The 18,723-nt window shown below is 41.8% G+C and overlaps 1 protein-coding gene across 4 annotated transcripts in view; it reads right to left on the reverse strand.

The window, feature by feature from the left end:
• Positions 1-9,391, reverse strand: part of SMAP1 (small ArfGAP 1) — a 93,246-nt gene extending 83,855 nt beyond the window's left edge. For 2 of the 4 annotated variants that reach the window (XM_071445113.1, XM_071445098.1), the window contains exon 1: positions 9,129-9,391. In XM_071445113.1, coding sequence (XP_071301214.1) covers positions 9,129-9,246 — 118 coding nt within the window. In that variant the 5' untranslated portion in view covers positions 9,247-9,391. The remainder of the gene's footprint in view (positions 1-9,128) is intronic. The other 2 variants (XM_071445106.1, XM_071445090.1) reach the window with 2 other exon arrangements.
• Between the last annotated feature and the right edge of the window lie 9,332 nt (positions 9,392-18,723).

The following is an 18,723-nucleotide window of genomic DNA, read 5'->3' on the forward strand; positions in this document are numbered from 1 at the left end:
TTGCCCTCTTCAAAGACAGTAAGGACATTTGCTTGAGTTCAGCCCCCAAAACCCATCCCCCAGTCACCATGACCTCAGTTAATGATAGTCACCACAAAATTACCTTGGCCACCCTGTCTCACTCCTGGCTGCATCCTGTTAGAGCCCACAGATTTGTGTACAGTGATCCCAAACCTGATCCTTCTCTACTAACTGAGAGTACGCTTTCCTTGCCTACAGTTGCTGAAAACAAGTCTAACTAGTAAAGAGCAAAGTGAAGAAGACATGGAATGTCTCAGTTGTTTCCACATCCCTTATGAGCAGTTCCCCTCCCCATTCAGCAGCAGGCCTACATTTTCTCCATTCTTTTTTCTGCCAATTATCTGTAAATGCCTCCCTTGCTGCCATTCACATATACCTTGTAAGATCAAACTCCACATGGACACTGGCTTTCTGACCTAGACACATTTGCATGCTTGGATGATGTCTCCAGGCTCTCCCTGGGCCAACATGTTTCTGCTTCCACCCGTTACATGCTTCCTTTTTGTGTCTGAGCTTCTTCAGAAGGTCCTCATTCGTTTAAGCAGGACCCCTGGTGCCTCTGTACCATCTCTTATTCATTGCAATATGCCACCAGAGTTTTAAGAAGTAGCCAACCAGCTTTCCTGGCTCTCTCTGCTCAGAACCAGCTTCCAAATGATCCTTCCAAGAAGATCCTTGAACAGAAGAAAATCTTCCTTTTTGAAGATTATGGCTGTAATCCTACTCTTTGCTTTGCTGTCTCCAGTTCAGATCCTGAACTCTTCTACCTCATGACCACTGCAGCCAAGACTACTCCTAACCTTTACATCCTCAACCTGTCACTGCTTGTTTGCAAGCACTTGTATTGAGATATGGGCATCAATGCATGCCAGAAACTTCCTTGATTACTTACTCCCTGCTGTGTTTTCTCCCCAGAAAATAATAAGGGAGGTCCAAGCACCCTATTAGCAAGAAAGCCTGTGAACACTAGGCTTGAGTTGTCTGAGGAAATCCTCATTACCACTCCTGACTCATAAGCTCTCAACTGGCTCACCCATCTCCAGGTAAAGCTACAGGCAGCCCCACTGCTCTCACAGCAACTCTCCTTTACCACCATCCCAGCCTGCCCTTCCTAAGCACCTGTACTTACCCATTGCAGTCCTCCAGCTGTGAGCTAGCCCACTCAACAATGCCAATAAAAATCATAGCTCAGTCCTAACTCATTTTACTCTGCCATAATATCTGAAAACAACTTACTGACAGTACAGTGAAGACAGATTTAACCAGCCATGCATTCATCAGCCTAACTCTTCAGAACCACCTCAACATGAAAATAAGGTATCACTGAACAACTTTGCCTGTTCACAAGGCAAAAACCATTATGTCTAGGAGAATTTAGCTGTGGCCACAAGAGACACTGTGAAGCACCAGAGTTCTTAAAGTAAAGCTGAATCATGCTCAAATGAACCTTACGAAGCCAGTCCAATACAATGTGACACCTGAGCTAAATCACCTGCTGACTACTTCCCGAGTAATGTCTGATAATTGACTCTTAAATCCTGTAGGATGCATGCATTAAAGAGGGAGTCACCTTTCCAGGAAAGGGTACTTCCCTAAAAGTCTGCTTATCACATAGATATATCTAATTGCTTCCTCTGTGTCGTGTACAAGGACATGATACAGGCTGCAGCACAGCTGCTCTTTCTTCTTTATAGCATTCAGACCAAAGATGGAACACAGCATCGTTCCATTCTGCAAAAGCAAACTCAGGAACAAAGCAAAGACCAAGTGTACAAACTGCATCCAGCAGGAGCACATCACTGAAGGGTGGCAGAACTGCAGCTTCAGGACCACTTAAACACACACCTGTAGTCCTGACCAAAAGAACTGGGGTATTTTGCACTTTAAAAAAGCAAGAGCATGGTCTCATCAATAGCAATAATCCCTTTTCAGGAACTGTCCCATCCTTGTGGTCCACAGAACAGAAACAGCTTGGACTGCCAATAACTTCTGAACACAGGGCAGCAAACTAAGCATGTAAGGATTTCTCCATCTGTATAATACATCTCAGAGAATCTAAAGATTTGCAACATAATAAAAAAATAAAAAATAACAAGTCCCAAAAATATTTGTATTAGTAGTCACAGAAATAATTAAGTTGAAAGGGATAACTGGAGGTCACCTAGTCTGGCCTATTGTCAAAGCAATTCTAAGTTCAATCATGCTGCTTTGGGTCTCACACAGTCAGGTTAATTGAAGTCCTGAAGAATAGAGATCGCATCCACTTTGGGGAAAAAAGCCTTCAACTTTGCAAATAATGCAGTTCTATTACAAGCTAAACGTATTTCCTGTGACTTATTTGAAAATATTTTTCTGCACTGTAAGAGTCAGGAGATGGAAACAACACCCTTCCTTACAGAGGCCACTAGTGTCCCCCAACACTGCAACATCCCATTCAGAAGTCCTAAGCTAAGGCTGCCATACTTTTTTCCCACCAAATGAGGTGTCTTGAAGGCTCCTTTCTTGGGGGAGACACTTATTCTTCTCAGGGCTGCAACAGCAGCTAATTCCTAAGCTTCAGTCTCATCCAACCAGTGTCAGCAACAGGTAAGAGCACACAGAATAAGAGCATTGAGGTACTTTTATTCAGTAGCAGGAAATCAGGAAAAAAACCCTGGTTATACAGCCCCAAGAGAGACTAAAGTGAGTTTCTGGTCCCTAAGGGTCTCTGAAGGCACTGTCTTTGACAAAAAGGCCAGAAAACTAGCAGCTAAGTGCCAGATTATGACTGGGACTTCTAGTGATAAAGTTCCTTACTATTATTAGAGCTCAAGATACATAATTTCATTTGCTAAACTTAAGTAAGAACAACCCTGAATCAAAATGCTTTGCTTTCATTATTCTTTAAGGAAGGATATTGCAAAGCCCCACTGGAGAGCCAGAGGCCTCCAGTTGTATCTGTCAATTCATATTCCAGTCTGTTACACTCACATGATCCTTCCCAAGCTTATCTTACAGAAGCAATGTGAACCCTGCAACAGAAACACACAAAGAAACACCAGCAGTTTACTGATCCGAGTGACCTGCAGAAACACGTGCTATTTGCAACAACTGGTAAAGAATATCCATAGAGCACAATCAGCTAGGAGTAAATTAGTACTTTGTGTTTGAACCTCAATATAGGGCTAGAAGTTGTGCCAGAGATGAGGTGTGGAACTGATGTCCAGCATAATCCATCTGTGTTCTATTCCCCTAGTGTACTCTCAGGGGTTCCTCCACCTGAGGAGGAAGACAGGAAAGATTTTCACCCGAGGAGGTACAGTAGCCAGTGCCTTGCCCTAGTGGGAGCTCTGTCAATGAGCTGCCACAAAGCTTCCTTACACTGACAGTGAGGCAAAAGCTGATGCCTGGCACAGGCTGAGGGCAGTGAGCTGTAAGAGTTATCCATCTGCTTGAGAAAGAAGTACACTATCTATTAAAGTATACAGGCAAGATTAAGACACTTATAAGACCAGACATCAAACAAGTGAACAGCAAGGCAGCTTCACAAAAAGTGATGATCATACACAAATATTTAGGTTGGTCTCCCAGCCATAGACGAGATCATATGCAAGACTTGAATGTCTACACAAAGGAAATCTGAACAGCTGCAAACATATCTGGGATACTCCAGATTTCTTTCCATAGCTAGTTTGCCCACTTACTTAAACTATATTTCTTTTCTCTCCCACTGCTAAGAGGCACCATGCTTGGGATTGGTTAGTTGTTAGGGAAGCTAAAGTTAAGTTCTAGCAACACAAATATTAGTACCAATCTTTCCTGTTGGGTCTCTCTCCACACTCCCAAGGGCCTGTACCTGCCACTCTTCAGACAGAAGGCCAAGTCTTCAATCACACACAGATATTCAGTGACTGTACAGTACAACTATAAATACTGAAAAGTATTCTCATTAATATTATAACCAAAGTAAACCAACTTTAATCTGGTTGAACAAGCAACAGTGTCAATGTGCTTCTTTGTACTGTGATTTTGGTAACAGATCATTTAAACAGGCTTCAAGCCTGTTGAAGTAAGCAAACAAAAACGAAAAAAAAAAAAACAAACCCCAGAACACTTCCTCTGATACAGAAATTTATTTGCATTTTCTGAAGGCCCAAAACATCCAGAGTTGTTTACACTAAGGTCTGCAAGTTTCCAATTATGTTATTTTAACTTGATTACAGTTTTAAAAAAACCTAAAGCAGTTGACACTCAGGTAATTGCTTTCTTGATAGGGAGATGAATTTACAGATTTCAGTAATCAATCCATTGGTCTTAAAGACAACATCCAAATACAAGCACAGCAGACAGAAAAGGTATGTCAGAGAACATTCACATTGTTTTTTCTTAGAAGGGGACAAGATATTCAGCAGAATCAAAGGACTGTCCATCTAAGCAAGCAAGCCTGCAAACTGAAGGCCATCAGTCTTGGTCTAGGGCAGCTGCCTCTGTAAATGGGGAGCATAAGACTGATTACTGTTCCTAATCATGTTTGAGACTAATCTCTTTTTGTGCTTCATCACACACTTCAACTTCTAAGTACTTGATTCAGTACTTAATATCAGCATCCTAACAACACCAGCCTTGCTGTCAAGCAATAAGAACAAGTCTAGAAGACTTCTACCATGTTATAAGCAGGACAGAAATGGCAAATTATAGCCCCTATAGTCAAAGGGTCCCCAACTGATGTTAACAGTTTGAGGTTTTTTTATTTTGGCTTCATTTGACAAATTTCTAAGAGGTGTTATTGCTTATGGGATTCAAATATTAGGATTGAAACAACAATTTTAAAAATGCATTACCCTCCCTCTACAATGAAAAGTAAGAAAAATTCAAATGCTTTACAATAGCTTTCAGCATAGTCTGCATACCTGATACAGCTTCTCCTACATCCTTCCAATTCCTGCCAGCTTTACTTAGTTATACAAACAAAAGGATCACAAAGGAATTTCAGTTGCCTCTCTTTCAAAACTTCAGGGTGGCTTAATCTACTGTCAACATACCCTACTATTTCCTACAAGTATCAGAAACAGTAGTGTAAGTTCTTCCTAGTAACATAACACTGGGAAGACATCAGCTCTTTATGCAGACAGCTGTTCAGATAGGGATGTAAAGAACAGACAGTACACAGACAAGAACTGCCTTGTCAAATGTCATCCCAGCCTCCTCACTCTTTCAAAAGTCTCAGTGATTGCAAAGACAGTTCCAGAACCTTTAATTTTCAGGTTTCTTCCCCACAGAAGTATCATCTCATCTCTCTGACAGCTGCAAGATTTACAATTTGAAGGTGACATATGGCAACCACCGTATGGCCCTACAACAGGTAGTTTCCAACACATCTTAGCAGCAACAGTCAGATTCAGAGCAGCTATTTGAAAAGGCAAAAGTCAAATACAGAATAAAATACTTCTAGAAACTGTTTCCAGGGCCAGCAATCCTAATTATTACTTAATACTACTCTGGCAGATGTGTTCTCAGCTGTATTCTTCACCTTACAAAGCCATCCAATGTATCTGCATACCTCACACTTGAAGAAGCAGACCACAAATCAAAGGATAGGTTTCTTCTTGACACAAGACCACTGCTAATGACAGATTATTTTGAGGATGACCAAGAAATAGCTTTTTCTAATTCTTACACAGAGCAAGCATACAATAAATACTGGAAAGGTGCACGCTTCAAACTTCTTTGCAGGCAACGCATATGGCATTCCTATACAGGTCAAGGAAAGCTAACTCAGTAACTTAGGAGTGACAGGATGGTAGTGAGAGCCTGTACCACCTTTTGATGCAAGAAGTAAAAGCCAGCATTATATTGATATGAAAGAAGCCTTATTGATATGAAGGAAGAGTTCAACAGTAGCATTACAGTAGATGCAATGAAAGTAATGAGTGGCAAATATGCCAATAGGACCACACATACATTGTTTAGGGTCAAAAGGATATTTGTAAGATTTTAAATTACGTCTAGCTACTTAAGAATTCCCAGAGCCTCAAAGAATAGCAGCTAGATATACAAGTATAATCTGCAAGATTTCCACAACCTTTGGATGTGACTATTTGAAAAGAAGCCCAGGGTAAACATAATACTTCAGGTTTAAGATAGATACTATAATATCTAGGGTGAGAGAAAGGAATTAGTTTTAGTTAAGTGCCCATGCTGAACTGACAGCAATCTGAAAGACCATACTGAAACGATGTTTTTAAGTACTGACAGAATAAGATCCAAGACAACTGCAACTCAGTTAAAACAACTGGAATTAATCATGAAGATGTTACCACACAATTATGTGAACAGAAAAAGAAACAAAACACAGAACTTGGAACCTCCTACTGAGCAACAGAAGGGAGAAGGACAGACAAAGGAGCAAAGCTCACACAAGAGAGGAAAGTAACAGCAACTAAAGTGGACAACGTTGCAAAGAAAAAAAAAGAATACATTACATGAAGAAAACCAAAGACATGCCAAACTAGGAGGGACACAAGAGAAGTCCTTAACATTTTGTCGTGTTAATTTCTGCAGAACCCAGGATCAAGAGGCTCTCCAGTGGAACTGACCATAGGAAAGGCCAGACTAATAACAAACAGGACTAGAGATGAAAGGGATGCTGCTAGTGTTGCAAGAGGTGAAGGAGATCTCACAGGCTGGGGAATGCCAGACAGCTGGCAGGCTCTGGTTAGCTAACAGAGCCACGTTAATAGCTGCTGCCTCAGACAGCTCTACATTCCAGGACTAGCAAAACTACAGCTTTGCCAGACAGCAGCAAGTCATGAGCACTCATACACCATGGATTAAACATTAAATACATTAGGAAAAAACAGCTGGCTGCAGCCTTTAAGCAGAGTTCAACAGTGGCACTGCATGCTCATGATAAGCTTGATTTTCAACTTAACAACTGATAATGTTTCCTTTTTTTCTGAGCTGTCTTCTGGAGGTATATGGAAAACCAGACTTGAGGGTATAGTGGAAGCATCTCAACATTGTTCACATAACCCTCCTTCCCACAAGGAAGCTTCCTAAACTTCAAGTAGAAATCTCCACAAACTGTGTATCTATGGCCACATCTCGGTCAAGTGCCTTTAGAAGAGCTGCAACTAAAGCAAGTTTATCATTCCACACTCTTCCTTCCAACTATTAAAAACCCCCAAACATACACAGTACAGGCAAAGTCAGATAGCACTACAAAGCTAATATGATACAGGATTTAAAATCAAAATTGCTACAACAGAATGAAGCAAATGCAAATTAAACATGAAGGGAAGAATAGAATAAATAAAAAAAAGGAACTGCCAAACCACAAGTCCCTCACATTGCATCATCCAGTATTTTCATACCACCTTTCCTGGAGACAGGGTGAAGGCAAGCCATGCTTCTGGCATACAGAAACAGCAAAAGAGAAAAGCAAGAAGCTTTCAAAAGTGCAATCAGATTTTAGTAGGTACTAAGTAAAACAGTTTACTAGAAATTTAAAAACTGAATGAACATGTACTAGCAGAAGACAGCCTGGTCAAGATATTGGTAGGTCCTCCAGAACCTGAACAGGAAGAAGAAAACCAAATTCAAGATACGCCAAAGCTTGATCTTACGAAAGAAAGCACCAAAGAAAAGAACAGTGAATAAAACCACTTATTAACACAAATATAAGGAAAAGGAAGCTGAAAGTGTCAGCACTGCTGAACTGAAAGGGCAAAAGATACAGAGCACTGAGGGTTACAGAGATGTGCAAACATTTTAACTAAACGAGAGTTAGAAAGAGAAAACTTGGAAGATGGGACAAGTGATCAGAGAATTCTGGACTCCAATCTTGAGCAACACAGCCCTCAGGCTGATGCTACAGAACAATTACATGTGGAATTCCATCAGCAAGCAACACCAAGCAGCATTGAGCATGAAAATAAAAATGCCAATAATAGATGAAACATACAAATGTGCTTTTTCCAGAGAGCCACTGGTTATGAAGAGTCATTTACATGGTAACCAGCTGTCAGGGGGCAAGAGGAGCTCTGTTTGGAAATGGTTAGGCAGAGTTATTTACAAAATATAAAGACCCATTATCTTTGGTGCAATCCATATCATGTACTTCTAAGAGTTTACATTAAGACAATACAGTCTTGTCTGTGATTGTGCATGGCATGACTTGTGTGCACAGTGAAATCCAGTAGCACACACAGTTGGGAAGAGAATTTACAAACACAGTGCCATTTCTGGTTGCTCAAACGAAGCTCACTCACACTTCACCTCCACTTTATGAGGAGAAGGACTGAACAAGGCAGCTCTGGCATTAATCATACACTGTGAACTCCCAATTGTTATTCAGGAAGCATTAGACTTAATAACTTACTGTGCAGCCACCTTACCTAGAACAAGATCATAATAAATTGACTCTAGATGAAAGAGGGATGTGCTATAAATTTCCATTTGAAAGCCACAGAATTCAAGGTAAATACGAACGCAAATATATATCTACTTTTGTGCAGGAAAAAAACAAATAAAGCACTGTAAGATTTGCCAGTGATACAATCTTCAAAATTCTATTCATCGCCAAAGCCACATCTGTGACACGTTTAACCAGACTGAGACATCCAGATTCACAGAGCCCGGCATTCTGACTGAGTCAGCAAGGCAGGGTATATTGTTTTGGACACCCGACATTCAGCTCATCTGGCACCTACCCCTGGCATCGGCCAGTCCCTTCCCGAAGGCCACGGCCCGCTCCAGATCGATACCTGGCAGCGCAGGAAGCGGACACGGCCGTGAAACTTCAGGAAAGGGCTGGGCCAGTCATTGCATAAAGCCCGGCTGGGGGCTCCTCGCTGGAGGACGAGGCGGCTGCAGCCCAGCCCAGGGAAGAGCGGAGCGCGGCTCACACCGAAAGGTCAGGCTGTCTGTCTGTCTGTCCCGCCGCTGCCCCCGAGCCCGACCCCGCTGCCGCCGCCCCCGGGCCCGCTGTCGGGAGGAGCCGCCCGCCAGTCCCGCCGACCCTGCGGACGTGGCGCGGCCCCGAGCCGGGCCCCACGGCCGCCCCGAGCCGGGACCCGCCGGGGCCGCGCCGAGCCCGGGCCGGGCCCCGCGCCCCCCGCCCCGCGTACCTTTGGCCTCGCAGTCGGCGCAGTACTTGTTGTCCTCCTCCCGCAGCAGCTTGGCCAGGATGGCCTGGTGCTGCTCGTTCTGCTTCTGCGCCTTCTCCCGGCAGGAGCGAGTGGCCATGGCGGGGCTGGAGCGGGGCGGGAGCGGGGCCGGGAACGCTCCTGCCCTGGCGCGGCCACGGGAACCGGCGGCCGCGAGCGCCGACTTCCTCAACCGGAACTACTTGCGGACGCGGACGCCTCCGCCTCCCTCCCCGCCCGCTACCGGAATGGCGCGCGCGCACACGCCCACCCTGGCCACGACAGTCCCTTATTCTGGGGGTGACAAATAGTCCGCCGAGTCCTCGAGGCCGCGCCGCGATGTCGCCCCTCCGCGGCGCTTCCCAAAGAGCAAACCACGCCGTCCTGGCTTTAGAAGGGCACGGCGCGGTGCCCGGGCATGAGGCGTCAGCCGGACGTAGTACGTGATGTGTCCATCCGCCGGCGCCTGACCCCGCCCCCCAGGTGGTGCCCGGGGCAAGGGCGGGGCCCGGCGCGAGCCGCCGCACCTGAGCGCGCGCCGCCCCGCCCCGCCCCGCCCCGCCCCGCCCCGCCCCGGCCGTGAGGGGACGGGAGCGGTGCGGGTGCCCTGGAGCCCGGGATGGGTGCGGGTATCTCGGAGCCCGCGAGGGGATGGGAGCGGTGCGGGTGCCCTGGAGCCCGGGATGGGTGCGGGTATCTCGGAGCCCGCGAGGGGATGGGAGCGGTGCGGGTGCCCTGGAGCCCGGGATGGGTGCGGGTATCTCGGAGCCCGCGGGTGTCCCGCTGTGTGAACCCCCCGGAACGCACAGCCCACCGATCGGACACCCCTGCCCGTGTACTACCGACCCAGCGGTGGTAAATACCCCAAAACACGGCCAAGGGTTCTGCAGGTCCGTGAGATCCGGCACCCTGTGTCCTTGGGACAGTTGTTTCTTTCTCCAGGCCGCTGCTGGGGGAGGAATAAAAGCTCTTAGAGCGTTGTGATTGATTGGACACTACCATAGCCGGAACTCGCCCTGTGAACTTTCTCCAAGAGTACGTGTTTCTGTGTGAACTAAAGCTTTACAGGCGGCAGAGACCTCTCAGTGAGGAAACCGGTGCTTTTCCACTCGTGTGTAGGTGGTGAGATGCTCTGGGGGAGTCAGAGTTGGATCCAAAGTACCTGCAGAAAAGCACAGCCCGGGCTGATTTCCTGGGACCAAGAGTGCACCTCTACACTTTGCCCCTCCAAATGCCATGTCTCTGTTGTCCCCTTCCTCCATTTTGTATCAGGTCCCTTTGCTGCTGCTGAGTACTCTCTTACAGAGTCTGTTCACCAGTAACATCCTTTTTGTCAGATCATTTCTAGCTTGCTGCATTTTTTTTGCCTCTAATCCAACCCTTCTGGAAAGAGCTGGAGCCTATATATAGCCTATAAAATGCTTATGTGAGGCAGATGGAAATTCAGGTCTTTTCCCTCTCAGCCACTAAATTACTGAATCATTCTCTGTATCTTTCTTTTTCTCAGAGACAACAGTGAATTAAATATTCCCTAAGTGTGGAAGAGTTGCAACAGAAAAAAAATGAAAATACTACACATTAAGTTAATTAGTAGTTAAACTAGCACCTAACATGGGAAAATGTGTTCACATGTCCCTTAAATAGAGAGTTAAGGTCTGCCTGAACACTTGGAGTCTCCTGGCCAGTGAGTTACTGGGTATGAGATTGCAAATTGAGGATATGGTATAAACACATAATTCTAATAGAGGGTTTAGCATCCTGCTCAGAGCAGGCATTAAGGGTTAAAACCAGAAATATAGAATGGCACAGCAAAGTTGAGCTCCAGCTGCCTTACAGTGCTAAAATACAAAGACATGCTCCAGCAGAAGGTGTGTAACAAAAATGTTACTGTATCCTGATATTTGCCATCAGCCTTTGCCTGGAGACTTGAATTTATTGATTATTGAAGCACATTAAACATGACATTAAGCAGGACTGATTTCTTCTTCTAGCTGAATACTTTATCTACAAGCATATAACTGTTTTCTAGCCCAAAGTGGGCTACTTCATTTTTTCTATTTTTTTTTTTTAGAGAAAACCAGCTTGGGCTAGAAAGGGAGATTCTACTCCTTACTGTTATCCCAGGACTCTGAGAACCAGGATGCTCGTCAGAAAGGCAAGAGCTGTGGGTAGAGAGAGAAAAGGACATGAACTTGCTTCTCATGTGCTAGATAAGCAGCAGCATTGCCATTTTAGAAGAAAACAGTAGTTGCTTTTCTATGTGACAGACTTGACCTGTAGGTTACATAGTCTGAAACTCTCTGCCATATTGCCAGAAGATATCAAATAGCTTGAAGCAATTGGTTTAATGTGCATCCATTTCTCCAATTCTAAAACAAACACAGTGATGCTTCCCATGTAAAGTGACTATTGATCCAGTTGCTGTGCTTGAAAAAACCTACACAACTGTGCAGACTGTCTTCTTTAGAATGTGCTTTTCCCCTTAGTGCCTTAGAACTATAGATGATATATCTTGACTGATGTGAGATATCATCTTCTGACTATTGAGCATGATGATTTGCTTCTTGTGTTCAGCTCTGAAAATTATCCTTCTAAGTACTTCTGCTTCTGTAATGTAGTAGACATATGAAATCACCTGTTTCACCATGGGGTGAGATGAATAGGTTATTAATATTTTAATAGATAGTGCTTTGAAAACAGCATGCTGTAAATACATCATTAGGTGTTTCCCTCAGAGCACAAATGAATTGAAGGAGAGCAAAAATGTATCCCTTCTGTGCCTTTGCTGCTTTTTCTAGATCCTAAAGAGTAGCAGAATGTTGGAGATGTGAAGTTATTGCCATAAGCATTTTTCAGAGGGGGAAAAAAGGAAGAAAAAAATGTTTTTCAGGATACAGTATGATTTATAGAATGAATTCAGGTCTGCCCACACCATGCCATGACATGTAGTGCAGAGAAGCCAGAGATGTTGCTCCTTCAAAAGAAGATACACAGTTGTCATGCTGAGCCTGTCAGCTCGGTGCCCTTTGCTTCACCTCTCATTAAGCCCTGTAGTGCACAGCCTATGCAATCCAGTTTTGGAACTGTTTAAAGTACATGCCTTGTGTTTCAAGACCTTTATCTTCAGAACTGAGTGAGTTTCATGAGGCTAACTGAATTTTTCATAAAGTAACTTTAACATTAGAGTTCTGTGGCTTTCAATACTAGAGATTGTGTTGTGTTTAGTAAAAGCAGATTTACCCAGCATGAGAAAAATCTCTCCCTAATTGTCACTACTTGTCATCCTGCAGACTATTACGCTGTTTTGCAGAGATACCTATTGATAGTTTGTGAACTTCATAATCTGATAGCTGAAACTCACCAAGTCTAGACACTACCTTATTCAGAAATCATCCCATAAACCAGCTTTAAATAGTATTTGCTAATCAGGACAGCATTAGCATAAATTTGACTTAATGGGAAAGAATGTATCAGGTGCAAAGTTATTAACTGGATTGAAAGCAGGTGTTAAAATAGCTGTGTTTCTCTAATGCCTCATCTTCAAATATCAAAGTCCAGAAATAAATGGGGTTCCAGTTAGAGTTGTTCAGTTGAGGATTTCTGATTCATAAGAAAGCTGGGTGCTTCAGATATTTTCAAGCTCTTAAGAAAAAGTTATATATATACATATATATATATACATACACACACACACACATATATATGTATATAGCTTCCTGGGAAATGGAAATTTCAGTCATGTTTCTGAAGCTTGTTTCTTCCAAGTTGGCTGCCCATGCTGCAGTGTCTGGGCAGCCCCCAGGGTCAGACAATATGGTACCTGTGATCCTTGGCTGGTGGAGAATGGCAGAACCTGAAAAACTGACTGTAACCACTGTGTTTCAGCAAATGCTTCAGATGCAATTTCTATCACAATCTTAAGAAAACCTTGAGCTGTGAGCCTGTCACCCTGTCTACCCTTGATGGCCAGTGGAGAGAAACACATTTGTGAAGGTGGTTTGCTGTGTTCTCACACAGGTGTCTGACTGGGGTGAGCAGAATTACCATCTGGAAGGACCTGTGTCAGAAGGAAAGGAATGACTTCCTTGATTGTTTGTGTCTCCTAATTGAGAATAAAGGGTAGAGAGGGTGACTGTCTCCTACCTGAGTGGTAAAAGATATTTTAAAAAAGAATTCTCAGTGTTGTTTTAATTAATGAGATTTTTTCAGCAATTTACTTTGTGTAGGACGATTCCTGCCCAGCTCTAGCACTGTTATTTTCAATCAGAAAAAAAAAAAAAAGAGAAAGCCATAGTAACATCACATTACATGAAATAACATCTGTATCAGAGACTCTACAGCTATACCAAGAGTTTCCATATATTTTTATTTTTTGTTTAAAAAGAAAAATACAGCCCTGAAAACAAATTCAATAGTATTAAAGGATTCAGTATTTTTTAACAAAAAACCCCAACAAAACATTACAAACCCCAGCCTTGGAGAATCAGAAAGTTCAGTTTTCAAAGCCCAATTTTAAATCTGCCTTGATAAACCTTCTTAATATTAATATACAAACTACATGTATATTTGAACATAATACATCCATTTATGCCTTACAAAACCTAAGCTATATAGAACAGAATATATTGATGCAATAAAAAGAATCCTTATACAATGCAAAAGTTGCTGGGGACATGACTTTCAAAACTGTAGTTGAATACACTGTGTACACAGGAGTAACAAGATTGTATCTCATCATCCCCAAAATGAGTATGATGTGTTTGACAGCCTTGGAGGGCCACTGCAATGGGAACTCTGGTTGATAAGCACTGGGGGCTTGCCCCAGGAGTGCCACGAGTCGTGTTCTTACAGTTTGAGCCCTTACTGCCTGGCCAATGAACCAAGCAGTGATACTGTCACTCCTAAGATGGTTAAAAACTATTAAAGGACCAAGATTTATAGGTGAGGCTGCATTTTCAATGAATTCTAGTTTCTGTACAGCAACTTGACTGGAGAGATTAGATATTAGAGGCAGTAAATCTTTCCTCCAGTTTCTTGGTTCTTTCTTTACTTCTATTCAGAGACCTGGTATTAGATGAATTATTGACATTATAACATCCCAGAAAAGGCAGTCTAATTTCTATAGCTGCTGAGCATTTGAAATACACTGAAATAGAAAGCTTGTGATGTGACTGCAATTCTGAAAATTAAGACAAAAATTCTAATGCTTCACCAACAGTCTTGTTTTCTTGAGAATTACTAGTAAATTTGAATATTAATTGTAAATAAATTAGTGCCTGAGGGGAAACTTCAAATTAAATAGAAGGATGACTAAATACATTTCAATGACCTTTGCTGTCAGTCATAATTGTGTAAACTCAGGGAAAAAAACCCATACTGTAGAGCTAATATGCTCTATTATGTTGTGAACTAGTGCATGTATTAGGCCACTATATTCTCATGTGAATTATAATGCAGGATAGTGTAGGTGTAGAATGTAAGGACATGTAAGCTCCAGATGGTTCCAGTGGAAGCATGGAAGTGATCTTTAAAATGAAATGCTTTGCACTTTCCAAGCTCATGGTGTATTTCCAATTATTTAAGGCTGTTTGTATGTTTCGGTCGGAGTCTTCTCATTTCGATTCATCTCATTTTTAGACTGGGTTTTCTGAACAGAGAGATGTTAGATGGAACTTTGTGAGTCATGCATTTGGCTCAGTTGGGCTTTGAGCATAAGAATACCAGCCTTAGGTATCAACAGTCATTAATATCTAGCCAAGATGAAGAGCGATGATCAGATGTAAAATCAGTTGCAAAATCATAAATTTGAAACACTAGGGAAAAATATGAAAAGAAAATACAAAGAGGGGGAGCTGAACTCCCTTGTTATTACTGTTTCATATCCTACTGTGAAAAAGGTAGTCTTTGAAGCTTAAAAATGTTTTGTTGATGGGTAAATGACTAGATAGACACTAAAGCTAGGACAGTTTTTGATCTTCACAAATCTTAATTTTAGCTCTTCAACAATAGGAACTGTGGTTCATTTTTTCCCTCCAATGAAGTGAGGAACTTGCAGAGAGTGTGGGTTAAGGACTAACTGATGAATTACAAGCTTCAGACTGTTGCAGACAAAATAGAATCCAGATATATATAGCGTTTGAGATTATGTTTTTACTCTATAACATTATGCTTTCCTTCACTTTTCTGCAGTACTCTTTAAATACTAGTGTGAAAGAATTTGTGTTTATCTTGTCACTGCCCTTTATGATAAGGAGTAATTAAAAATTGTGTGCTATATCTTACCTGTTTGGAGGTCTGCAGTGAATTCCCTGCAAATTCTACCTATTTTTGTCTTAGAATCATCCTCAAAAAAGTGGAAAAGTTGAGGACAAACATTTAAAATACTTTTTCTCCTTTGAGATAATTTCCCACTGGGGGAGACTGAGGGGATAAAGTTATAACAAATCATACTGGCTTCTCAGTGTCTCTGCAGTCCAGAGATGCTTAAGGAGAATAATTTCTACTTCAAAAGCTGATATTTTTAGTGATCAGGGAGTCTTTTATCAAGAAAAGAATGTCCATATCACTCACAAGCTGAGCTTATATCTGCAGGAAAACGTTTTTCCTCAGCTACTGGATACTCAAGAAATAAGAAAAGTGATTTGCTGGACAAAAAAAAAAAAAAAAAGCTCTTCCTTCAGTCCCTCTGTGATTCATCAACTGAGGAAAAACATATTTGGATGTGTTCCCAGGGCAGTGGCTACATCTGGCAGATAAAAAATCTCCTGTGTTTCTGCCTCTAGAAGCATGAAGCCCGTGATGGTTGATGTGATGTTTTCCTTGGGTTTTGGACAAAACTTGCAGTTATACTGCACAGGAAGTGTGATGTCAGGAGAATGTGAGCTCTGACTCCAAGAATTTGCAGCTCTCAAAGAGTTGCATGGCCTGCACAGCATGTGCAGGAGAACAGGAAATCTCTGGACAGGCATCTGACTGGGACTTCCCCCAGCTGACTGCTTTGCTTCAACTTTTTACTCCTGGCTTTAGGCTAACTCTGGAATTCTCTCCAGATCAGATCGAGTTTTCACAGAATAGGAAATATTTTGTGGAAAATCCCTCATAACTGCATTGCTTTTTAGAAACAGTTTTCTCTCCATACAAAATCCATCTGGCCCTTTGCCCCTTCCCTTCCCTTCCCTTCCCTTCCCTTCCCTTCCCTTCCCTTCCCTTCCCTTCCCTTCCCTTCCCTTCCCTTCCCTTCCCTTCCCACCATGTTTATCTTTACTGACACAGGCCCACACATACAGACATCATGTAAAAAAGAAAAATTATCATTGCAGTGTCTGTGCTTTTATTACTACAGCATCTTTGATACCGAAGTGCTTCCCAAAATACTTGTACAGAAAAGCAACAGGGATTTTCTAAATGCAGTACTATTTTGATAGTTTAAAAATAGGCTTCTATCTTTAGAAAGAATATTGAATTTTGTCTTTTATAACTTTGTGATTCGTTGTTATGACAGACTTAATCAATCTGATGAGTCCTTGTTCAGTGTTCTGGCAAATATAATCAGCCCTGGAGTGTTTTCTTACTCCCCAAAGGCACATTGTTTCTGTGTTTATTTCCTTCTGATGTTTTATCTGGAAAACATATTTCTTTTTCTTGAAGTGTACTGTTCAGAGACCTACATTGAAAGCCATGTGTTTAATTTACTGAGTATGAAATGATCTTTTTATTTAGGAAGTCAAAGGAGAGGGTTATGGAACAAAAAGTCTAGTAAGATAATGGGTGCAAAAGTCACAGACAGAAAAGGGAAAAGATTGATCTTGTAAGAATCACAGGGCAGATTTAAAGACAGTTTGTAGTGATAAAAAAAGACTGCTAGAGACTCCAAGACAAGTCCTATGCCTCATTTCTAAAAAATTTCTACAAAATGTACACTTGTATTAAAGCAATATCAAGATCTACTTTCCACAACTCATTTCTTTCTGAATCTTCATTTTGTGTTCTTTAATGTCACTTGTCTGCCAGATTATTCTAGGGCCTTTGAAGTGCAGAAAGATGGTCTATTTTCAGGCTTTACTCCCATGCATAGTTCCAGCATGCATTGCAAGTCTTTAGGGGTGGTATTTGTCTCCTAAAAATATGGAGCTTGTAACAGAGTACTATAAAATAATGAATAAAATAGCAGAGATATTCAAGACTAAAAAAATAAATAATGCATCATATATGTAATGTTGAGACTACTAAAGAGGATCATTTAATAAGCAAGCACTGCTTTTTTTTTAATTTAAATTTCAGTACCTGATTCTTTGAAGGGATGTGTAAGTGCATGGAGCAGCAGAGCTGACCATTTCTCTTCCTCAGCAAGTGCAGAACAGAGCCTGTGGTACAGACTGGGGTGTACCTTTCCTATTGCAGGAAAGGCAAGGAAAAGCTGTGCTGTATGGTAGCAACTGCTGCTTCATACCAATAGCTTTAGTACATTGCTACACCTGGCTCATTTCTTGGATGTTATGCACAAGGGGTCTTTATTAATCAGATCAGCTGCAGGAATGACCTGGAACATGCAGAGTATTGAAAGAAGGTATTCTACATAACACATGAATACTTTGTGTGTCAGAGTAATTTAGACTCAGAGCTCTGTCTAAATGTTGTAACATTGCACACTTAATAACAGTCTAGTGCTAGCCAGAACATAATTACTTGCTCTCTAAAGCACAATTTGTAATAACCAATGTTGTCCTTACAACTATGATGAGTGAGATCATCTCTGAATCTTCAGTTGAAGCGACACATCCAAGGTCAGCCATTATCTCTATGTATTCTTACTATCACAGTCTGATAGGAATTGTCTTTAATATTTATGCATAGAGCATTCATGTCCATGACTGCTCTTTAATGCCCAATAAGACTTTTGGTATTGTCTTTACTAGGCAGAAAAGGGGTTAGCTTTAGCAGGAGGCCCTTAATAAGTGAACAACAGTTGAGGTTAAAATGGTAGCATATTTTAAGTAATTTTTAATTTATTAATAATTAAATTAATTTTAATTAATTTAAATTTATAGTTCTAACAAACCTTAGATCTTTCTAAACTACACAAGTGCTTAAATTCTGGTAATCATGCAGCTATGTCATCCTTTTGACATACTATTCCATAGAATTCCTAATGAGAATGCTGAAATAGACAGCTGAACCCTTTCAACTCCCTCAGGGGAGACTATGATGATAGTATGACTTTTAACCAATGGAAAAATGCAAACCAAATATTTGTTTATATCACATCTGATGGAAAGTATTGTTGTACAGGTGTCTTCCTCTGCTATTTCCATGGGAGGTAGTTTTTAGTTTGATTACACTTGGATGTTAATAAACATTTAATTTTGTTTCTAGTTTGGGGCTGCTTTCCATGGAATCTCTCAAGACCAGCAGTAAGTATGGTTTTTCTGTGTCCTGATGATTCTGAAGTCCTGACAGTCAAAAACACTGCAAGTAATTCACAACTTCCTCTGGTTTTAGCTGAATTTCACTACCTGAGCCTCAGATAACCAAGCAGCAAATTTCTCTGGGTGTCACTCCAGTACTGAAATTTATCCAT

Source organism: Agelaius tricolor, unplaced genomic scaffold, assembly GCF_023055355.1.
Source record: "Agelaius tricolor isolate 1412-34295 unplaced genomic scaffold, bAgeTri1.0.p SCAF_1, whole genome shotgun sequence".
NCBI classification, from domain to species: Eukaryota; Metazoa; Chordata; class Aves; order Passeriformes; family Icteridae; genus Agelaius; species Agelaius tricolor.